Consider the following 25,436-nt stretch of genomic DNA (forward strand, 5'->3'; position numbering starts at 1 on the left):
CTGCTCCCGGGGCCCCGTCCCACAGCTCCCACCGGCAGCCCTTTGTAGCTAAGGGTTCTGCCTCAGCACGGCCCTGGAGCTCCGTGCACCCTGACATTCACTGAAACAGTAACACTGGGAAGCAGAACACATAATTTTATGCCCCACAATAAATACACCAAAAGTAATTAAATTCTTGGTTATCTTTCTGAGTAAGGTTCAGAACTGTACAATCTGCTCTGGTAACTGATTAGCTTTAAAAACTTTGAATTATGTTTCACTCATGGAATATTTAAATATTGGCATGGTAAACGAAATATTATTTCCCTGTGTATTCCAGAGATTAATAGAGTTGGGGTGGGGAGAGGAAAGAAAATAACAGAGCCATTATTTCTATTATGTATAGCCACATTCCTTTCAATTTCAAGCACTGCTCCAGTCTTTTCACCCATATCCCCAAGCTTCTTTTTGTTTAAATATTGCTGCCAATATGCCAGTGCCACTAGAAGGAAAGCCTAATCTCACTACAACAGGCATGAGGAAAAAAAAAAAAAAGGAAAATGGCTGAACATTAGGCTTGAAATTTAAGTTAATAAAACATTGCATCTATTTTTAAAAGGACAGGAAAAGTAAACTGGATCAAATGTTAGACATTTACAAAAGTTTAAAGTTCTCATGATTTTTAAGAGGCACTTTTTAAAACTTTCAATGCATCATCAAAATCTGTGAATTCAATAAAGGGACACCTAACATTGGCAGTAACTGTACTAAGACTTTAGAAGAGTTGATCTAAAAAATTTTTGCAAACACGAGTCATGAAAAACCTTACCCTTCTATTTTGAAGTAACTGTTCACAAATAAACTATCACTTTCTGCACACTCTACATATATAAAATCCTGACTTGGTGCCTTTTATTGTGTCCTGCTGCATGGCTGCTATTTAAGATGGATCCTAGTCCTGTTGGACTGTGCAACAAACACAGTAAGCAGCATAACTGGAAACACTCATCTGTGAGTTTCCCCTAGAAATCCACTGTAGTTTTCACAATCATCTGAAGCTAAGATTTGTGTAGATACAGAGGGCAAAAGTAAGTACATAATTTTTCCAGATAAAGAAAGACTGAGCTGGTATTTGGAAATAGTTATCATTTTACCAGATCTGAAAGATGCTTTCTTTCGTTAACTACTTCCATACTTGAAGGAACAACAAGCTATCTACATCAACAAAGTACCCTTTTACAGGTGTTAATATACTCTACTGTTCATGTTATTAGCAAATATATATTTATATATAAATATTTTAATTACTTTTATTTTCAATATACAAACACTTAGACCAATTCCAGCTAATCAAGACTAAAAAAAGGAAATATAAATTTTTTAACTTTATTGATAATATACTCTTTTATATGGTACATTATGCTAACTAACTACATCTGTATTTTTTAAAAGTAATTATTCTAGTATTTGCACCATGCAACTTCTTTGTTGATTATTGCTGATTCAAATCCTTGGGACTTAGGGAAAACATGCTTTGTATCTGCATAGTTTACCCTGAAGTATTTAATCCCTCTCACTGACATAAAGACATGAACACTTTTACACTAACATCATATTTAGGTCAAAAGATAACTGTAAACTTTTCTCTGTGTAAGCACACGCATTTGTGTGCCTTTACAAAACCTCTCCAAGAAAGGTTTAGGAAGTACTCTGCTTCAGCTTTATGTTACCTTTTATAGTGCAGTGCTGCAGGATTTACTTTTGCATATCATAAATAACTGGCAGAATGATAGAATTTTAAACATATGTAGCAGGAAAAAAAGGCATTATTAGTATTCAAACAGACCTACTGAAAAAGACCCTAAAAAATTCAAGGCAGAATAAGACAGTTAGTGAGAAATCTAACCATCAATGCACATTTCAGTCTTTCCTAAACAAAAACAAAATCAAAAACCCCAAACAAACAAAAAAAACCCAAACAAAACAAAACCAAAAAGTTTAAAAAAAGGAGACAATATCAAACTGGATGAACACTACATTCCAGTTGTTTTCTTTTGGTATTAACCTCAAAGACAAACGGAATCTCTTTGGAAAGCTAATTTGAAAGTAAATACGCCTGAAGTTGATTGTTTAACTTGTGTTAATTTCAGAGTAGAATCAAGACCATAGCTAAAATAATGCCCGGGGCACACTGTGATGCCTACGACTGGATTTTAATTGAATTGAAGACTGTCATAGTCCTATTATCATAAAACCTGTAATGCACTTCCAGCATGGAGGACCCATCTGTGCCCACCATCCATCTGTTTAGACGTGATTGGCAAAGTGGTAGGGAACTCGCAGTGGTTGCCTCTGTCTGAAAGGAATAAACCACAGGATCTTCCAGTGAGTGCCAAAAACTTCTGAGAAGGTCTGCTGCCATGGCTTTCGGGGCCTCGATCTACAGAAAACAGCATTATTAGTGAAAGTCAGCATGCCCACAGTGCACTTCAGTCAGCTACAACAATGTAGGCTGGCTGGGGATCCAATACTGGACTCTGATGAATTGTGTCCAAGCATCACAAATACAACTTTTATTTCATTACAACATGCAGCTGAGATTTAACTTTGGAAAACAGAAACTATCTGTTCCACCAATCAAACAAAGGCATCTTTTGAAGCACAGGAGACCTCATTATTAATAAAATGTGTGTCAAAACACTGCAGAAAGTATCTTTTGATCTGTACTTTTGAAAAGAAAATATAGTTCTGCTGGTTTTGGGTAGGGAAAGAAGGGGAACAACATGAGGCTATTTTGTGTACAATCACTATTAAAAGATTAGTGAGGTGCCGCCAGAGATAGAAAACACAGAGCACAGTACCATGCAAAATCATCTTAACAAACAGCTACTCCCTTAGCATTACAACAATGTACGAATTTTACAGAACTTACATGTCTTCACAACAGTTTGACATTTTTTCTATACTTGTAGTGTCCTATTAAAGAAAAAAAAAAAGGACAATTAAAAAGTATTTATTTAAATTCCTAACTTTTAAAATGTTTTAAAATGCTTTACAAAAGCAAGTAAATATAGCAGGGAATGAATCATTAAAATACACTGTTTTGACAATAGTTCAGTAAGTTGCATATTACACACATGCCATATTAGTTTTAAATGAATTTGAGATTACACACATAAATTTTAACTCAGTGTGTTAAATGATTTTTACAAGTATGACAAGAAACTATACTGTGTAGTTTAACTACAATACCGAAGAACAAAAATGTACAGCATTATTACAGCTAAAATTAATTCAGATACTACAATTAATGCACAGGATACTAGAAGCAATGTGTATAAGGTCCACTCTGTGTCCACAATGTGTATAAGGCCATACTTTCCACAAGCACTCATTCCAGACTTGGAGTATCCCACTGAGATAACCATAGGAAAAGCAAGTAAAATAAAATGTAGTCATCAACAGATGTAGTATTTTGAAAAGCAGGAGCTAGTCAGAAGTTTTAAAACCATTAGCTTCATGAGTATTATGATCCAGACAGCACAACTGAAAATATACCATGAGTTTCTACAGTTCCTACAACTGAATATCAAATATAAAAATTGTTCTTTTAAAATAAAAAGCTAAATAACATGCAGAGTGAAGACAATCCTGCAGCTAACAGCAATTTAAATTCATACTTTAATTATAAAATGTTAAGAAAAGTAGCAGATCAGTTTTCGCTTAGATCACCTCCCAGTAAAACTTCTTAAATTACCGATAGTACTTTTTTCTCACTTTTCACTGTGGATTTTTAAAAAAAGCTTCCTTTGTGAGTATCATGTAGGGGGTTTCAATACATATTTACAGTTCATTACATCCCAAAATCACTTGTGAAGTTCAAAACACAATTAATCAAAATATTCTTCATGATTTCAACTCTTTTTCATTGATAGTTTGGTATTTCCCTTTATTTTTCATTGTTTCAGGCATGCACATAATACACCTGTCAAATGACAGTAGAATTTGAATAAGACCAAAAGTTAATCTCAATTGTCCCAACCACATACAGACAAAAGGATTGTGGTTTAAGTAGGCTGCAATTTCACTGTCATCTGGAAACACTACCTAGCACTAAAAACCATACTGTGATCCTTGATTGTTCCTGCAATTCAGTGCAGGCATTGCTGGGACTCCGCCCCATCTCTCACGAAGTTTTAAGGGGGAAGTGCGTAATATGTGAGTGGGAAATAACATACAGGAAGCTGATTCCCTGCTCCACCAGACATGGGTGGTCCCAACTCCCTTCCTTACCACACACTAAACAGCAGAAATTTTAAGTCTGTCCATGACCTATCCAGCTGCATTACACATGCACTACAGCAAAGGAGGGAAGTCCCCTTTTCTCACGCCAAACCACCAGGATGCTCAAGTTCTTTCTCAGAAGTTTGTGTAGAGAAGGCATACCCAGTGAAAGTTACATAAACCATGCCGGCTCCATCATTAGGTGAGCGTTAACACCCACTCAGCAGTGAGGGAGGTAAGGACTGGAGGCAGCAAACTGTAAATACTGCTTGTTGTTTTGATTCCCACAGAGAAACTGCTGCTCCTGTCACGTTATGGGCCTGTCTTCCCTCTCCTGTCACAAGCATCAGGAAAGCATTACAAGACACAGATATTCTCCTGTTACGGCAGGACCCGACTGCACAGCCAAGGAATACTTTGTTTCCTTGGATTGGCTTTTTGTTCAGCTTTTATCAGAGAAAACACCATCTTTGCCCACCACAGAAATTCATATATGGATTTTTGAATAAAAAGGACTAGGTAACTAAGAGATTACTTCCATGGCATTTCAGCAAGGTGATAATACCATTTTCATGAGATGCTATAGCTCCTTTTGTAATTGCAAAAATATCTCAGTTCTAGGAATTATTCTCAAACAACTCAAAACTGTTTATCAAACAGTACAAAGGAATATTGGCATATTTGAAAGCAACAATGGCAAATGGTCTTTTTGAAACCAGTAACATGCTAGTCCACACTTTAAATTGACTTGCAGCTATGGAATATTTAAGCTACCATTTCAAAAGAGGGGCTTTTAAATCAGCTTCGAGTGCAGAAATAACATCACCAAATACCTTAAACATCTGCTATGTTTCTGCACACTACTTATTCATTAATACACTTGTACTGCTCCCTAAAATACTATGTTTGAGATTCTTTGGGGAAAATCACAAGTTGGAAACAGGAGATTGTATTTCATTTTTAGTGTTGTCATGGCATGTTATCAAGACCTGAAAGGTTCTCATCAGGGTCTGCTCTCCTCAAAACTGTAAACTATTAAATTAAGTTAAAGCACCAAGCCAAGAAGTCAGTCCTCTTCCTTTCATCTTCCTTTCCTTTTCCGTTTCCTCTTCCTTTCCTTTCCTCTTTTCTTTCCTTTCCTTCCCTTCCCTTTCTCTTCCCTTTCCTTTTCCCTTCCTTTTTTCTTTCCTTCCCTTCCCTTCCCACTTCCTTCCCCCCTCTCCTTACCTGAAAAAGTCAAAATATATTTTAGATTACTTTTGCTTTACAGTAAAGAAATTTGGGCTGAACAGCAAGTCCTTTTCTTCTTGGATACTTTTGTAAATTAAAAAAATAAAATAAAAATCAAAAAACATTTTAAAAGTTGCAAACTAGCAAAGAATCATTGCTCTGATGTTTAGCTGCTTAACAAGTACTAGTGACTGAACATAAGAAACAAAATGCCCCTCATATCTTCCTTCCCCCAACACTGCTGTCAAACCGGCATATTTGAAATGTACTTTCATTTGAGAGTGAACCAATTTACCTTTTGACATGAAAATGAAACTTCACAGCACCCCAGGTAAGTCAGTAGCCCCGCTTGAGACAGGAGATGAAGGAAAAAGAGAGTACCACAGTTGAGTTTTGACCTGTTATTTAAGGCTCCCTTCTCAGACATGAATTGTTTTTCATTTGGAGACAAAGGACCAGAATAACCACTGTTCTTCTGATGACAAGGTGTCCATTACGACATCTCACAAATGTCTTTCAACCACAGTATCATCTCTCTTAATTATTCATTTGATGCACACCAAGGTTTTGCTACAACATCAGAATTACTGTGTTCAGCCTAAGAGGCTTTGGCTGTCTGCATCTACTATCAGCTTGGATTACTATTAATACAAATAGAACTCTGCTAAGATTTTTTTTTTCAGACTCAAAGCTAATGCTAATGTTAAAACCTTTTTTGAGCACTGGCATTCATCCCAAAGTTTAAAATAACTTGGTATGAGCAAACGTCACATATCTATGAAGTCCTAGTAATATCTAACCCCCCAAAAACCCTTAAAAATTGCAATTGAATACAAGATGAAATTGACAAACAACTGAGTAATTTGACATGATGGATCAAAATTATCATCCAGATAGGAAATAAAAATTGTTCCTGCACTAGGTTATTCAGATACATACCGAAATGATAAGCATCTTAAAGCAACTAGAGAAAAAAATTACATCTTAGTGAGACACGAAAAAGAAATTAAGAGGAAATAAACTAAGGAGTAGGAATAGGAAAAGGGCAAAGTGTTCCGATTTGGCTGAGAGGAGAACACATATGGATTTTTTTCACTTTGAGGATACACCACAAGCTCCTAAGAGCAGCTTGCTTACTCTAAGCTACTGACACAGCCAAGACTGCTGTAAGAGGAAGGAGAAGAATGGAAAGAAAGAGACATATGTAAAAGCACCAACAGAGTTCTGCAAACCAACTTCAGATTCTCTCACAAATGGATGCATCCATGTTAGCTCCAAAGAGAACTGTACCTTTCACATCTATGCTTTTATTTAGCATAACCAACTGTCAAAAAAAAAATTACAAAGATCACACCCATTGTTTAACAAACTGTTTGAATGGATTTTATCATGAACTAATTCACCATGAAAAAAGCACATGCAAAGGATATTTTTTGCTCACTGATTCATGTTTTCCAAAGTATAAACTGTAATTTGTATTCTACAGGACAAACTCCAAAGCATGCAGCTACAATCCCTGGTTCAATTTTTCTTTTGTGTTTCCTTAAAGTGACACGTAATCATTACAACTCTATTAAATACTTGCTGCAGTAGACTGTCAGCATTATGCATTTCAGTATTTTCAAATGTTCAGTATAGATGAATCAGCAGAAAAGTGTGATGAAGCAGAAAAAAGGAAAACAAAACTTGCAAGCTTTCCTGGATTTGCAGCCTTTGCTTTTATCTTGAAGTTCCAAACACACATCCTTTATATAAAAGTATTTTTTTTCTGTTATCTAACAGCCTTTCATGGTGTGCATGCAAGTGACAGGTGAGCAACTCAAGAATAGACAATATTAAACACAGAAAGAATATATTGTATTTGAGAAATTTTCTTTCTTTGGCATTAAATATATGTTGGATTTACTTTTGGCCACTTTTTTTAGCATTTTTTTCTTAATCTAGACTTTTCATATAAGATGGTCAATTTTATCAATTTTAGTTATGTTCAGCCTGAAAATGATTAGCTCTGTTTTTAAGTTTAAAGCTCTGTATGAGACTCACGCGGTAAATGATAAATGAAGCTACACTCCGTTACTTCCAGGGAATAGTCCTGCATTCATCTATGCTCTGATTAATTCAGTCAAATAGATTTCCAATTTATTTATTGGATATCAGATAACGACTCAATGAAAATAAACCATCTACAACAGAGGCAATACAAGCAGATCTCTTAACTTCAGGCTATTTCAAATCCATGGCATGGCATGTTTGGTGGAGATAGCTGCATGATAAGAAACATGACAGAACATATTCTATTTATTGATCCTTACAAATACCTTGAGACAAAAACATATGGGAAAGATATTTAGGAAAGCTAGATCTTCACACAGAAGTTGTTTTAAAGGCCTGATGTCTAAATCTGACAAGCAACATGTAAACAAAATGTACTCAGCCCTTGGAACACTCAAATATAATTTTTTTGTTACTTTTTTTCAAGTGGTTAGAGGTACTACCTTTACTATAATAAAAATAGATTAGTAAAAGGATTTCCTTTTTGAGTGATGAACCAGGGATAATTCTGGGATGATACTCAATTATATTTTTTACTCCTTGCACAATATAAAATCTGATTACATTTTCTAACTTGCAATTTTTCCTTAAAACATACTATATTATTAATTTCAATAAAAATATTAACATTTACATGAGACCGTGCAGTGACCTAATTAAAAGAGATGTTTTGCTACATAGATTGTCTTACATGTCTATTTATTTCTATACTTTAAACAGTTCATAAAAGATGGATTTTCTTTAATAAACTAGTATTTTATTTTTATGGTAAATACGTATTTAAAGATGTCAGAATATGTTTAAATGCCAAACAAATTGCAAATCTATTTGAGAGAAGTAAGGTAAAGATAGAAAAGAATTTACACAGTTAACAAAATCATATTCAAAGACCAGGACATTACTAATTCCTGACAATTTAATTTATAGAACTTCACACAGTCTTCTAATCTATAGGAAATCTAGCTATAGGTGGATTAAAGGTAAAGACAGGAAAAGGGGAAGGGATAAGAATAATGAGGAAGAGGAAGAGAGATAATGTAAACATTAAGTTATTTTCTGTTAGTAATTTCCAATTACTCTTTGGGATTGTAATTTACATATACATTGCTTTCCCTCTGTAATTATTTTACATCTCACACTATATTGTAGTCACATATAGAATACAATTGCCTGGAAATCCTAATTTCCCCTAACAATCCTAATTTTTAATATGCTAAACTTAATTACTAGGATTAATAGTTCCTTGATTACACTTCTGCCATGTTTGAAAAAACAGGAAAAGCCCTTAGTATTCACTAATCAAAATAGTATTTAATAGATTATCTGATTAAAGATATGATTGCAAATATTTTTAATTACAAGATACTTATTATTAAAGACAAAAAGCATTTCAGCAGAACTAGATCACTTGTCACTCTGCATATTAAATCAGCAATGGATCAATACTATAAAATACAGGAAGAATTAAAAAGCTTTTGAATTTACTAACAAAATAACTGCAGCTACCTTGTCATTATTTTGAAACTCAATCTTTCCAAAAAGGTTGAAAAACTATCTCGTAAAATATAATTATTTTGAAAAGGAAAAGGAGAAACACTGCAATAATAAAAAGCAAGTATCAACATTTTTAAAAGCTTCTAAGGGGAAAAATGTATGTGATAGGCTCCATATTGTGAATCAGACAGGCTGTTGAAGACTATTTTCCCTTCTATCCTTCCTAAAAAAAATAAAGGGAAATTTCTCTTTTCCACATCCAGAAAGTACTGATGCAACAGGATACTGGCATATCACTGTACACCATTCAAACAGTTAATTAACAGGAAACCCTGGTAGCATTAATTAAATTAATAAAGTCACTGTCCACTTAGTTTATGATAATACATCTACTACCTTGCACAAAGGCCACATGGTATCTATTAAATTTATAAAAGCCTATCCATTAAATAGTTCTGCCCTAGAGAAACAAGTTAATTACTAAATAATTTCAATTAAAAGTTTTTCTGTGTAATATTAGGATACACCACATTCAATCATATTTAATGGACCATAGTGGAAGAATTACGAAAATTTCTTTCATTCCATAGAAATAGTTTGCTAGAACACACGGAAAAATGAAAACACTGTTTAGCGTTTAAGTTAAAAACAATCAAAGGTAATCCTTTAAAATTAGGGTTCAGATTAGTCTCTGCAAAGGATGCTGTTTAACTGAAACATCTGTTAGCGTTACGTTGAGAGACGGGCCTTTTTTAACTTTGGAAATGAGATTAGTAGATCAGTTATTTGTAAGTGTCCAAGTAATTTCTAATTATTTTATCTGGGTCACAGATAATCCGCTTTTACAGGGCTCCCACAATGACATCAGAGGATCACTGTTGAACTGATTATCCTGTTACCTTCCACCATCCATGGGAAGACCGGATTTTCCTTTTGTACAGAGAAAGAGAAAGAAGTGGCTGATTGCTTCAGACAGGTGGCAGCCAACAAAATAAAGAACACCACAGACCTTGAGAGGAAGAAAATCTCATATATGCAAAAGGTACCAGCTTTTTAAAAAGTCAACAAACTGAATGCTGTTTAGCAGTGTCTGGTGCAACTTAAAAACTCACTAGATATGAAAAAATATCAAAATATTTTGAGAGCCATTGTTTAAAAAACAGCATGCCGTGTAATTTTTCACATGTTCTATAGTAATGCCTTGTAGATCAAACATAACCAATAGAAGAATCCTACAGTACAAATAGAAAAACTAGGGTTTATCATCATTTAACTCGTAATGTGAAAGACATAGAGAAATAATTTCTCAAAATTAAAATGGAATATGAGTGAGAGAAATGCAAAAGCCAGGGCTAGTATTCTACTAATACACACGAGCATCCTGGCCATTCTGCCTTTTTTAAAAAGATTGAATTAAAGCGCTCTTCTTAAAAGAACCTTCAACAACTATACACCAGAAACAGTCCTGGGCTGATAAAAGAGAATCTTTTTCCTTGGTGAATTTATGCTTTTTCCTACGAATAAATTAATAGATGGCTAGTTATGGGGATTTTTTGAGGAAAAAAACCTCTTACATATAAAAATGAGAGAAAAATTCTTAAAATACACATCAGGAAAATATGTCTTGAGAAAGCAAGCAAGTTTCTGGGTACTATTTGATTTAGCTTCCCAATAAATTTTACTATTTCATAAAACTACATGAAAAAAGCAAATGGAAATAAAAATTAGCAACACAGATACAGCCTTCTCAACAGTTTCTTCTACCTTAAGTGCAAAACACTCCAATCTAGATAATCTTTTAAACTTTGGTTTTGTCACTTCAGTATAATGTCATTAATAGGTACACACAATTGTTGCACAAGACAGACTGTCTGGTTTGTTTGCTTGTTATTTTCCCCAAAAGATTTTAAAACTTTCTCAAATGGACAAAGTGATAATTCATGTATAAATCATACTTCTACTACTTAGGACAAACACAAACAGAAACTCACATCTTTACCTTCTTGTTACCCTGTAGTGATTCCAGCCAAAGAATACATGTGGAATACAAGCAGCTAGAGGAGGTCTGAAGCAAAGAGTAACAATAATCCTTCAAATTGTTACCTTCAGTAGAGAGTAAAGGAGTTGCACCCTTGTAAAGTGCAACTCCCAAAATTCTTTTTGGTATGTTTTTCTTTGTTTTACTTAAAAGTTTGGTTCTACTTTTTCAAACAGTATCATTTAAAAATCATGCTGCCTGAAAATTTAAGAACACAGGCTCCAGTTAAGGAATACGAATTTCTAATTAAGGAATATAAAATTCAAAAATTGCTATACAATAAAAGACAAGGAATAGACGAGTGGCAAAGCAAGTAACAAGCACTAGAGAGAGGCAGGCCTTCAACATAAATGCATGATCATTTTGGAAATTACCTCTGACAATGTTTAAGTCATGGATGAAACCATTTTTTTTTCAGTTCTCTAAAAATCAGAATATTTTAAGTAAGAATACTAATACTGATGAGATTTTAAGATGAGTATCTTCTTAAGAGTCCTGGAGTTCCTAAATTAGGATTTTAAATTTAAATTTTAAAGGCTTATGAATTAGAGAGAACCTAGATACTTCTATTTTTGAAGTATCCAAATAAAACTTCCCCAAGAGTAATGTAAAGTACATGCTAGAAGTACCAAAATTCAGGCTGATAACAAAATTAGAGGCAACTCAAGCTCAGAGAAAGCAACCGGGGAAGGAGGATGAATAGAGCCATGTGCCCCTTCTGATAGAACTGTGTTTCACATATGCTAGTTTCTAGGGAGAAAGCACTAATCCTGTATACAGAGGCCACCTCAGCTGCTCCCCTCTTCATCAGAACAATTCATGTCAAAAGTTCCTCTAAGGACAGTTTTTGCCAACCAGCTGTTCTCGTCTCATTGTAGGAAGTCACCTCCTTTGCTCTTTGGCTTCCTGGACCTCCAAATGAGTTATGAATAGCCTTGCGCTAATGATACCCCACAGTGATACCACAATCAGAGTGGTGGCAAGCGTACTCAGAGAAATTACTGTGTGGTAGGTTACTTAGTCTATTAATCACCTTAACAAGCACTACAGCCTCAAGAACATTCTCCCTTGTAAGAGACAAACGTTAGTATACAACTTACAAAGTTTTCATTTTTACTAGAGAGCAATTTTTTTTCCAAGCACCTTGATATCTACTGAAAACACATGAAACAGGATAACAGAAGAATACACACACAAGCAGAATACCTGCATATTTTTCTTAAAGACCTTTTTAAAAATTAATCTATTGTTATAACCAATGACAGTTATGCAGTGATAGGCACAGATCAATCAACTGTGCAACAAACCTGAGTTTTGCAAAGTACCAGCACACATGGCAGAATACCTCACCTGCACTTCACACTGTGCTGCTTTGCTTTTCTGTTTTTAGCTACTGCCCCATTCCAGAAAAACATGATGGAGGATATCGGATATATTCTTTCCCTTATGCATTCAGCCAAACATTTTATGACTTCTGAAAAAATACATCAAAGAGGAGAAAATGCCAATCCTATGAAAACCTGTGAAAAACCTCTGCTCCTTCTTACAGTTTGTGAATCTTGCATTTAGCTCAATTTTAGTGGAGCGTAACTCTGCTTTTAAAATTGTACACCGAGATCACATACGTAAATTTATTCTACACATTAAACTTTATCTTGATGCTGTGGAAAGGGATAACCCTCTGTAAATATAAACATAAACCAAGAATCTGGAATTTTTTAATAAGCATGTCCAATATTCCTCAAAAAAAGGGCCTTAGCTTTATATTACCAAGATGAAACACAATCTATTGGCTTCATTTCTGGAAAATTATGTAATGATGGTCAACCAAAATTACCATATGGAGAATCAGGAAGTCTAGCTACAAAAGGGTTAAAGTTTGATAAATCTTAGATTTATCTTTTTTTCCAAAAATTTTTGCAGCACTTGAAATACAGGTAAATAGTAATGTTAAACAACAACGAACCTTAACATGCTGGACTCATTCAGCAACAGTTTGCACCCACCAAAGTTTAGATGACAAAACTGCAATGCTTATTGTCGCTATTATTTTAAACCAGCTTTTTTTTCCAGGAGCTGTGGAATTAATCTTGGACTGTTAAACTGTAAGAGGCACAAGAGCGTGACCTACGAAAAAGTCTATTACCTGTTCTCCCATACAAGCATAAGAGGTTCTTTGCCTCTTTCAAAAGGCCCACGCTCTTGTCCCTTACACACATCCCTAGGCAGCTTCAGCAATCACTGAAATTAATGCTTTCAAGAATAGCTATGGAGCAATTAATATGACATGAATGCTTTAACTATGCCTATCCATGCCTCCAAGCATCTTAAGTTACTTTCAAGGTCCTTGTCTGCACTATTACACTTTAATGATTGTGTTCTGCTATTTAGTTTTTATCTATACCTTATACTAAGTTAATTTCATCACTAATTCCATATTTAATATAGAGCTCATTTCAGATACAATTTGCTTAATTTACACAGGAAGGCTAGATGCTGAACGGTAACTCCAGCACAGTATACAGTAGAAACACCATTGCTTCTTACTATTCATGGTTCATTGCTTCTACGGGGCTTGAATGTCTTGCACCAAAATTAATTGCTTTGTTAGTTTGAAATCTGACTGGTTGTTGCCAAGCAGATTTCCTCAGAACGACTGTATTATTTATTCTTGCTAATTCTGTATTTACAAAGAAAGGAATGAAAAGGAAAAAGACATGAATGAATTAATGATTGAAGATATACCAGTAATAGATTTCTACTTCCCCAACAATCCCATCAAACCTATAAAAACTGTCCATGTGACAATAGCCCCTCTGCTACTGGGGGCATAGACAGAGTACAGTGAAAGGCCTTAATGAAGATCTGTACTTTTTCGCATCTGCCTCTCACAGACCATCCACATCTACAATAACTGCAGCATGTTTGTTTCACAAAGACAACAGAAAAGAGTGTCCAGGCATACTGCAGCTCAGTGATTATGATTTCAGCAGAAAAACTAGAGTTAAAAATGCTATTTCCCCACACCTGTTCCAGTGTAGCTGCCAGCTCTGTAAGTGAATACGATGTATTTCACAGTATACTACACAAGTGACAGAGAAAGAAGAGACTTTACAGCAGATTATAAATAGAGTCCAGTGGTGGCAGCAGCTCAAAGTGTTAAGGCGCAGGACAGTGAAGTTACAACTGGGCATTCGTGCCTGTTGCAGTGGCAGCGCAACCGGCATCCTGTGTCAGAACAGAAACAGCCCAGCTTTCAGATATATCTGACAGAAACAGTTTCAGTCTGAGAGGTCTTATTTCACATCCAGTAATAGTATCTGAATGGATGCTAATGGTCAGTGCTAAAATTTAGTCCAGCTTCTGGCAGCACATAAAACAGAATGATAAACTTAGGGTCTGTTCCTCGTTTTCTTCTATATCCTAACTGTGGTTTTGTGCAGTACTGATCAGATGGGTTTTCTGATCCTTCTCATATATGAATACATTTAACAGAAACTAAAAAGACATTAGTATCTCAGTATCTAAACAACTAGGCTCACTAAGTTTCTGTCTCACCTGTTATTGGTGAGCAGAATTCACCGCTTCAGCTAGATAGCCACCATAGAGGTGGTCTAGAAAAATATCCCAGCTCCAGATGATGCAGACATAAAGACAACATTTAAACAGGGAGAGAAAACCTGTCAGCAAGACCCTGGAACAGAAATCAGGCACACAGTAAAGGTGCACAAAGGTAAATCTGGGGGTTGAGAGTAAGTGCAGAATGTATTATGGTAGAGTAGCTGGAGAATGGTAATAATAATAGACAGTATAACCCCCACAACAGGAAAAGTAAAAGGCAATAAATATGCAAAGGTAATGCAGTAAAACCAAAAGAAACAAAAAGAAATATTACTGCTTTATCTAACATAATTAAAAACTACACTGTATTTTTTTTTCCTTTATTCCAGACAAAAAAAAAGGACCAAATTCAGTTGGGAGGTTTTCCATTATGTACCTACAAAAGTTAATACTGTGAAAACCTTCGTAATTCCAAAACGAAATCTCAAATGTGTATCTCCAATAGTTGTAACTACAAAGATGCTGCTATCTTGTATATAATTGTCATTTAAAAAAAGCTCAGCAGGCAGTATCACAGACTCTTTCAAAGTGTACATATCCAACCAATGTACTCTCTCTGTCATGTTGAACAATATTTTAAACATCTGTAGGAATTCTCAAGATAACTTTAAAGAATCTGCTGGTGGCTATTTACTTCTAATGTACAGAACAGGATGTTATGCCAAGATAAGCTTGTTTCTTGTACGTATTTATTACATTATCAAATTCATTTAGCTGGAATTTTTTTCAATGCTGAGAACTTTTTTCTCCTGTGTATCTAAATGCAGAATATGCATCTGGACTGTAAACTGCATGGGATTACACTCCATAGTTTGGCAAATAAAGAGATGAACATAAGCATATTTATCAAAATATTTAACAAAGACACTGTGCTCTCAAAATTTGATTTATCAGTTAGGTTCACTGTCACATATTTTGACCACAGCACCCATGAGTTTAAAATAAAAACAAAAATCAACTACATACCTTGCACACTGCACAATTCCAGGACAAGGTATGAGTTTATTTTACTAATACAAATCAGGAAACTGACTTGATGGTAGAATTATTAGACACTCGCTTGCTAGAAAGCTTCTTAGATTTCACTGGTGTTAAGAGGCTTGACAGACCACATATCAAACATTTACCTCATAGTGCGTTTTCCTAGTATTCCCTTAACTGCAATCCACTTTTCTGCTTTGACTAATTGTACTGAAAATAAAACTAATAAATATTTCTAAAATCAGATACTTACTGTGAAAATACCCACTAGCTGAGTGTAAAAGAGTCGACTTATTCCACCTAATATTATTAGACCCATGAAGGCAGATATTCTTAGGAGAGCAAGTTCATGTCTAAATACAAACACATCCTAGAACAAGACAGAAAGAAGAGAAAGACTTTAGCAGTTACAAATCAATTAAATGTTTTGAACCAAGTGGAAATACTACATAAGTGTTGTAAGAAGTCTTCTCAAAGCCTTAAAGCTGAAGACAAATATTGGGTTTTGAGCTACATTGCACATCACTGATATATTTATTCATGTTTTAAAAGCAGAAACCAATAATCTTTTCTTTATACACCTTAACAACGGGGGTTTATTTTGTCAGACTGTTAAAACAAACTCCTTCAAGCAGTTAAAGTTTTGCAAACAGCTCAAGCTCACATAGGTTATTTCTGAATCTTCTATCTCAAACTGTGCCAGACTACTGCATACAAGCTATATAATACAGGGAAACTACTCTGTTACACAGTCTGATTTATTTAGACTCTTATACCTTGGCTACCAGGCACAGCACATTTCATTTTTACATCACCTCTTCGGAAAGAAAATAAACAACATTCCAAGACTGAAACTTGAAGATTGTATCTATAAAGTCCAAGTATCTGTACTAGATTGTTATCACGGTAGTGCTGTCTCTCAATATAAACTTATCTCCAATTTTTAAATTCTGGCCTTGAGTGGATTACTGCCACTTTGGATAAGGGTAAACAGTACAGATGCTTCAGGGTACACAGGAATATGGATGTATTTGATCAGCTGCATTGGAAAGCTTCTTCTTATCCAGCAGAAAATCCAAAAAAGCATTACAGAGTGTTACGTAATGTCTTAAAATAATAAGAGCAACTTATTTTTATCACAGAACATTTTTACATGGCAGTTACATTAGGCAAACTGTGAGTTCAGATCCCATTCTCTTATTTTTAAGTTGCAATTATGTTCCCAAGGCTTTCTATACACATCTGGTTTTCCATTTAAAAAAGCTAGACCACGGCAGGAAAGTATTAAAACCTTTCAAGTAAACTTTAAATTACAACCAGTAGAAGAGAGTTGAATGAAAACAAAACAAAACAAAACAAAATGAAACAAAACAAAACAAAACAAAACAAAACAAGCCCCAACCAACAAAACAACGAAAAACAACAACCCCCCTGCTCCAACGATGCTTATGTTCAACCACCAAAACTTGAGGAAGAGGGATACTAGGTTTTAATTAAACAGAGAACAGTTAAAGCAAATTATGATTAGCAAAAAACCCCCAAAAAACCAACCAACCAACCAACAAACAAACAAACAAAACCAACTGATTTTTCATATAAGTGATTTCCATGAAGGTTGAAAATATAAACTCAGGAAAATAAGTTTAAACTGCTTACTAAAGCTGTGAAGAAAGTCAGTATTCAAAGAACGAGTAGAAATCACTAGTTAAGCAGCTAAAACAGAAAATAATCCCAACAGTCTTTTCTAAATTACTGTAATGGTGCAATCCCCCTCCTTTCCCTTGTTAATATGGTCTTTCTTGCTGCTGTAGAAAATATATTAATTTTCATTTCTTTTAACCCTTCTTATTCATTTAATGAGTTAATTCAAAGACAAATCAAAATAAAAGTAGTCATACTATTCTTTATTTCCCTTTCCATTAGCAAATGAAACCTTTAAAAAAGAGCAAGATAAGACACAACTTCTACTAGTTGTAAAATATTTCTTCTTCATTATCTTCAGTGATATATTATATTAGAAATGTTTTGATGTATTCAAGCTCAACTTCACAGAAAATAGTAAAATGTAAGAGAAGAATGCCAGCAGCAAAGTTACATTCTGAATCTAGCATGACACTCCCCCATCAGTATCCCCTGCAACTTTAATTTAGAAGAGTTTCTTCTCTTGAACATCATTTTCAGCATGAAAAGAATACATCACCAAACACATGACAAAAGAAAATCTATCATACAGAAGAGAAGTTGCATTTTCACCTGACTTAACCCACATTAAACTAGAGGTACAAAAAAGGATAGACCTTTCAAATAAAAGATCACAGAATCACATAATAGTCTACTTTGCAATGGAACTTAAAGATCACCTAGTCCCAACTCCCCTGCTGTGGAAGGGACATCTCTCACTACAGCAGGTTGCTCAGACCTCCATCAAATCTGGCCTTAAACACTTCCAGGGACAGGGCATCCGTAAATTCTCTAGACAACTTCTTCCGGTGCCTCCTCAGCCTCTGAGTAAAGTATTTATTCTTAATACGTAATCTAAGCCTACTCTTGTCAGTTTGAGGCCATTCCCCCTTGTCCTGCCACTACATACTCTTGTAAATAGAAGCTCTCTATCTTTCTTGTGGGATCCCCTCATGTAACAGAAGCCTTCTCTTTTCTGGGATGAACAGACCCAATTCACAGAATCACAGAATCATTAGGGTTGAAAAGGGACCTCTGGAGACCATCCACTCCAACCCCTCTGATAAAGCAGGGCCACCTATAGCAGGTGACACAAGAACACATCCAGGTGAAAATTGAGTGTTCAGAGAGGCAGACTCCTCAGCCTCTCCAGGCAGCTGTTCAGTGCTCTGCCACCCTCAGTGTAAAGAAATTCTGCCTCATGTTGAGGTACGTCTTGTGCTTTAGTTTACGGTGTCATTCTACCTCAACCACTTGCTGGACACCACTGAAAAGAGTCTGGCACTATCCTCCTGACACTCACCTTTGAGATATTTCTATCTATTGATAAGATCCCCTCTCAGTCTTCTCCAGACCAAACAGGCCCAGCTCCTGCAGTCTCTCCTCATAAGAGAGAAGCTCCAGACCCCTGACCATCCTTGTGGCTCTCCACTGGACCCTCTCCAGCAGCTCCTTGTCTCTCTTGTGCTGAGGAGCCCAGAACTGGGCACAGCACTCCAGGTGTGGCCTCACTAGGGCTGAGTAGAGGGGAAGGGTCACCTCCCTCGACCTGCTGGACACACTCTTCCCAGTTTACCCCAGGATTCCACTGGCCCTCCTGGCCACAGGGGCACTGACAGCTCATGGACAACTTGTGATCCAGCAGGAGTCCCAGGTCCTTTTCCACAGAGCTGCTCTGCAGGAGGTCAGCCCCAGCCTGTGCTGGCACTTGGGGCTGTTCCTCCCCAGGTGCAGGACCCAACACTTGCCCTTGTTGAGCCTCATTAGATTTCTCTCTGCCCAATCCTCCAGCTGATCAGGGCGCCAGCAGAGCCTTTGGGTGGATCAGCCAGTTCCCCCAGTTTAGCGTCATCAGCAAACTTGCTGAAGGTGCATTTGATCCCTTCTCCTAGGTCATTGACAAATAAATTTAATAAGATTGGTCCTGATACTGATCACTTGGGAATAGCACTAACTGCAGACCTCCTGCTGGACTCTGCTGCACTGATCATGACTCTCTGAGCTCTGCCATTCAGCCAGTTCTTGATCCACCTCACTGTCCATTCCTCTAACCCACATTTCCTGAGCTTATCTATGAGGATGTTATGGGAGACAGTGTCAAAAGCCTTGCTGAAGCTCAGGTAGTCAACATCCACTGTTCGCCTCTCACTGACCCATCCTGCCATGCCATCACAGACAGACATCAGATTAGTTAAAACATAATCTGCCTTTGACAAGTCCATCATGACTACTCCTGATGACCTTCTTTTCTTTTACATGCTTGTCATGGCTTCCAGAGTGGTCTGTGCCATCACCTTTCCAGGGCTGCAGGTGAGGCTGACTGTCCAGTAGTTTCCCAGATCCTCCTTGTTGCTCTTTTTGAAGATGGAAGTGACACTGGCTTTCCTCCAGTCATCAGGAACCTCTCCAGGAGGAGGAGGAGGAGGAGAAGGAGAAGGAGGAGGAGGAGGAGAAGGAGGAGGAGGAGGAGAAGGAGGAGAAGGAGGAGAATGTATTTAGGATGTTGCAGCTTTGCATAAAAGCTCAATGCAATTTGGTTTTATTATTCCACTTTAGAACTGACAAAAATACTTTTTTAAGCTGAGGAATCCAATCAAAACTATAATCAATCAAAACGAGACAATAATTAGTCAATCCCTCTTTCCATGTGTTTTGGACAGATCTTTTGTTCAAACACCACTTAGTATTCACCAGTCTCAGTGCAGTATGAATACTGAGATAGTGTGATTTTTTGGGGTGCAGGTTATTTTTGCTCACAGAAAGAACTCTACAGACTGAGCCACAAAGCGTACACACAGAACAGCCGATATCACCAATGCATGACCACTCAGCTATCACGGCACAACAGGGTTTTGTGCCACAGCAGCTTTTTTTTATATTGCATCAGGCTGGCCCTGGCACAGATGTTAAGTGCACATTCTTAACAACACGAGAGCTTTCCTTCAGGTAGCCTCTTTCTACTCTTCTTTAAGTCAGCTGCACAGCCTAACTGGTCTGTCTAAACTTCGGTTCACATGGGTTGCTGCTACTGCCTTTCTACTGAGCATTTCCTATACCACACATATGTGTACTCCCTTTGGCTGCTGCCTGTTCTAAAGGTTTCTAAATTCCATTTAGCTGCTACTTCTACCCACCTAGTCAAACTGGAACGATTCTTAGTCACCCATAAAAATGGATAGAAGATAGAAATGTGTACAACAAAAACTTTCACAAAATGCATGTAGGTCTTTAGGATTATGCTGAAAAATGGACTACAAACCATGAGATCTGGTATCTTTATTTCAACAGGCAATACCAAAACATTCTACAGAAAGAAGTCTCTGTGAGAGATAAACAAGAGACTAACTCAATCCTGCAGCAGAACACATGCCTTGTCTTCATTTGTGAGCATCAACCTTTACAGATGATCCCTACAATGAATGCTACCAGTGACTAGGACAACAGCTACCATACAGGACAGAGATCAAAAATTATGCTATCATACAGGAGAGAGGTCAAAAACAACAATGGGTCCAGCTCTAGATCACAGTCCACTATAAAATCATCGCTTCCAAATTCAACCCTCTTTGTACCCTACCAACCATAAAAACAAAAGCTCAAAAACATATAACAAGTCCCTGCCCTGTACATTACTGTGTTACTGTTCTCAAGGACTTAGAGTATTCCTTTAAAACAGCACACTGTACTGAGGGCAGAGGTTCCAGCAGGAAACACAGGACTATTGTATCTGTTCCAGAAGAGACCATCTTCATGGTTTTTCATTTACAATGGAAGATTAATTTATTCAACTTTTATTCTTTACTGAAATACGACACACACACAGAGATGAATATACAAGAAAATGTATTAAAAGACCCCTTTTTTTCTTGGGGAACTATACTTTGTGTAACACATGATACCTGCTTGTCTGTGCTCAGTTGTAAATACCTGAGATGGCTGCCCCAGCCTGCTGATGAAGTCAGTCTATCAACTTGGCTATGGCAAAAACAGTGTATAATACAAAAGAAAGCCAGGCTTTACAGAAAGTACACTAAAAACCACAGACTGCAGGTTTTGTAGGAAGGAAGGACTTAATTCAATATTCATGTACCGTCCTTTTAACCATATTGTAGGAGAGCAGGGTTGCGTTGGTTTTGCAGAACATGGAGAAGGAAAATTTTGATGTTTTTATTTTTTAAAAATTTCTCCCATCCTGTACAGAATTTTGTGATTCTAAGAGAAAAAGTTTCCTTTAGACTTTCTTTACACTATAAATGGACTTTGGATGATACATATTTTCAGATTTTACTTAATATTAGTCAACATTAATATTACCGCAAAAAAAACTTTTCCAAAGTCAAAGACAATGATTAGTAATTGCAGAAACAGGAACAAAATAAAACTAAACCACAGCAAAGGGGCATAGGTTTTTGGATGTCAGGAAGTTTGGCTATGGCAATTATTGTAGCAACATTTCTAGTAAACATGAATGTATCAGCAGAATTTCTTTTGCTTAAAAGATTAAAAGCTTTCTATATAAGGTAAAATATACTGCCAAAGCATTTACCTTTGCAATTCGACCAGCTGTATCTAGAATCTGTGCCAGCACAGCCATGGAGAGAGCAACTATGTAGTGATGAGAAGCCTAGCATCTGTTCTTCTCATCTCACTATTCACAAGATTGACTACTTCCTAAAAGATACAGACTTCCTGACATTTTTTCATGAACAAGTAAAATTAAGAATATTCCTGTGTTAACCTCTGAAAATCAGCAAAGCTTGCAGAAGAACTAATACACTGATTTTATTTATATTTTTCTTGTGCTATCATCCCACATAATCAATTTAATTACCATCTCCTTTATTTCTAGCAGTAATTGCACTCCTCCTGCTGGACAAACAGAGGCAACAACCATAACCTAACTTTCTGATCCTGTATCAGTTACAAGAACCAAGACTACTACGAAGCAATTTTCTGCAGTAACATGTGGAGCTGAAAGATCCTATATGCAGAAACAGCTTCCTCCACTACCTTTAGAGCTATTACCCTTAACTCAGAATAATTAATTAAATTTTGGGGGTTTTCTTTCTTGATCCTTTAAAAATAAAACCACAAGTTTTAATTCAGAAAGACAAACTAACATGCTGATTAATTTTCACAATGCATTAATCAGTACTGTAATAAAATTATTATTTCACAATAGCACTAAAAGCAATTTTAATTCTACAACTTCTGTGTTATGCACTACTTTATATCTGAAGAATAAAAATTTAGATGAAGGCACACTGCCAAAAAATTCACAAGTATTTTTAATGAGCAAGGATAAGCTTATTCCAGATGGCTGTTCAGAAAAAAAATTACTCAGTTCTTTCAATCTGTGCTAAACACTAGCCCCTGTCAATTCAGAAAATGTAAGCTCTCAGTTACAGCCAAAATTTCAACAAAGAAGAGCGCTTTTGTGAAAGGCTGAAGGTACTGCACCCTCTGTGTGATAATACAGCTTTAATTGATACATGAAAACAATAGGAATCTTGCAGGATGCGTGCCTAAAACCCTAACAACTACTAAGCCAATCTTCTCAGTCCTGTTCATTTGGTGTCAAAAAGACATAGCTCTAACAAATTATTCTGTGGCACCCTAGCAACACTTTAAAAAATCAGCTTCATGGAACTTGGTGTCATCTTCCAGAGAGATATATTGACTAGGCATCCCAAAAAAACTGTTTTAGTCTTCTCTACTTCACTGTGTGCTCCCCCATTCTGCAGCTGAAAAACTGAGAAAGCAAAATACTATTCAATGTTACACGGTACTTAATGAAGGTCTGAACAGCCCAGGCCTACTGTGTCTACTGTTTTTCTATATAGTATAAATATATTTTTTTCTCTGGGGCACAGGATACTGTATACTATAGCAGAGATCCACTTTTTAAAAGGAAGAGTGCCATTTGAGTGTCCGTATGTTCACATACTGAAATTGATAAAGCCAAATAAAACCACAGGTAAAATGAAACAAAACTAAACAGAGCAAAGTACTTGATTTCTTCCACAGCTCCCTGTAAACTTAGGCAGCCAAACACAGGAACCTGATCCACTCTTCAGGCAAACACACTAAAATGGGTTAAAATAATTGTTGCATATGTATTCTGCCTCCTAACCTGTCAAAGGGGTAGATATTAAAATTAGGCCTCTCTCCAAAAGACATCAAATGAATCCAGTTATACCAGCAACAGCAAGTTTTATACATATTCATACTTGTTTTTTGAACAGTCATCATTAATGATTATTTATTATCACCTCTTCAGATATTATAAAACCTCTGAAGTAAACACGATTTCCCTTTCCTTCTCTTGCACAGACCACCCCCAAAAAAATAATTTGGTTACCCTTCACACTATTTTAAAAAGTAAGGCTAACAGACAGAACTTTGGCTCGTTACCTAACACAGTATAATTACATGAAGTAATATTTTCAGGGATCATTCACAATAAAAAGGAAATACCCTAACATGACATTATACTATTAGAAGCTAACAAGTCTGTTTCAGTGCCTACAGAAAGATGCTCCAAGCAGACAGCAAATTATTTTCTGTTCCATATTTCTAGAGTCCCTTTAATTATATAAATTGAAGTATTGATGTACATGGAAAAAGTAATTAAATTCCTTTAGAATAAAATTTTTTCAAAGAAAGAGTTACAAAAATCCTCAACTTTGGAACATTCTCCATAATAAAACTTGGTGTCTATGAATTTGAATATAGCATTATTATCAGTTTTGGATTATCCAAGGAATACAATCTTCCTACACTTTCAGCTCTCCTTTGCCACATCATCTTCACATACACTTTAACAGGAACATCACATCCACTTCAGACTGATACAGGAACAAATAAGAAGCTCGGAAGACTACGTCTCATCCTTTTCCAGAAGTAGAATTTTTCACAAAGTGAAATTCTTACATAATGTAGGATACAAAATCATATGATAAACTTTAGTTGTTAAAAAATGGAAAATGGGACTTGCCTTGCCCACAATGAAGGATCAGGTTCCAGTAGCCTGGAAAGATGAGTATGACATCACCAGCAGAGAGTATGATGGGGTGTGACATCAACACAGAATTAAAAAATCTTCTGCACCTCAGTATTCAGAAAAAAATCTGAACAAAATTTAGAGTGCAATGTCTGTGATGATCTTATTCTTCTCACTTCTGACATTTGGCACGTTACCTAATTTTGAAAATGATTTAAACTTATTTTCTAGGTTTTTCTCTTTAGTGTTCTTGTATTTGTTATAGTCCAGTAAAAATACAAAGTTCATTTCAGATTTAGGCTAGAAGTTTTTATGCTTTTTCATACGCAAGATGGCGTAACAGTTTTCTTATAAAGAAAGAGTTCTAACTTCGCTGTTCTGGCAAAGCACTCAGCAACTTTCAAGAAACCCTCTTCAATGTTCTGAATACTACAGATAATAGGCATAAATGAGCAACAGATAGCAACTTTACAAGAAATTCCTTAATTTTTTACTCTAGTCTAGTTGGTAAGTCTGTTTTTTCTGTGTATACAACTGCCTTTTACTGATGACAAGACATGGAAATACTCTAACTATTTATATATAGTCCACATAAAACAAATCAAACTTAATTCTTTCTTAACCCACATAACCTTTTCAAAGCAACACAAAATACTGCTACAAAACCAATGTATGTTTTTCCCCTTGCAGAATGATCATGTGTCTTTCTCCTTTCTTAAAAAAGCAATATCAGCTTTTCAAAACATGACGTTAGAATAGCTATATATTCAGCATAATTCTGCTTTGGAGAAAGTAAAAGAAAATTTGAATGCGCGTAGAGTAATTACCTTACATCTTTCCAGTACTCATAACCACTTCTTAAGAAAGCTAGCTGGTTCTTTCCTCCTTTCCTAGATTTCTAAGGAAACTAGTGTTGTGTTTTTAGCACATAGAAATCACATGCTCTTTCATAAAAGTATTTTGCTACTTACCATAAATCAGTTTCCTTACCTAATAACATACAGCTACTTGAACTCTCTCGACTGAGAGTGAAGCCGAGCCACCAAAAATGTGTAGTAATGAGATGCCAAAACA

At 36.0% G+C, this 25,436-nt stretch overlaps 1 protein-coding gene across 3 annotated transcripts in view; it reads right to left on the reverse strand.

Moving 5' to 3' along the window:
- Positions 1-514: 514 nt before the first annotated feature.
- Positions 515-25,436, reverse strand: part of ZDHHC21 (zDHHC palmitoyltransferase 21) — a 34,147-nt gene continuing 9,225 nt past the window's right edge. For all 3 annotated transcript variants that reach the window (XM_083884317.1, XM_083884316.1, XM_083884318.1), the window contains 3 exons: positions 15,933-16,049; positions 2,912-2,955; positions 515-2,419 (listed from right to left, as the gene is read on the reverse strand). In XM_083884317.1, the coding sequence (XP_083740443.1) occupies positions 2,287-2,419; positions 2,912-2,955; positions 15,933-16,049 (294 nt within the window). In that variant the 3' untranslated portion in view covers positions 515-2,286. The remainder of the gene's footprint in view (positions 2,420-2,911; positions 2,956-15,932; positions 16,050-25,436) is intronic.

This window comes from Zosterops lateralis (assembly GCF_965231275.1).
Source record: "Zosterops lateralis genome assembly, chromosome: Z".
In the NCBI taxonomy this organism is placed as follows: domain Eukaryota; kingdom Metazoa; phylum Chordata; class Aves; order Passeriformes; family Zosteropidae; genus Zosterops; species Zosterops lateralis.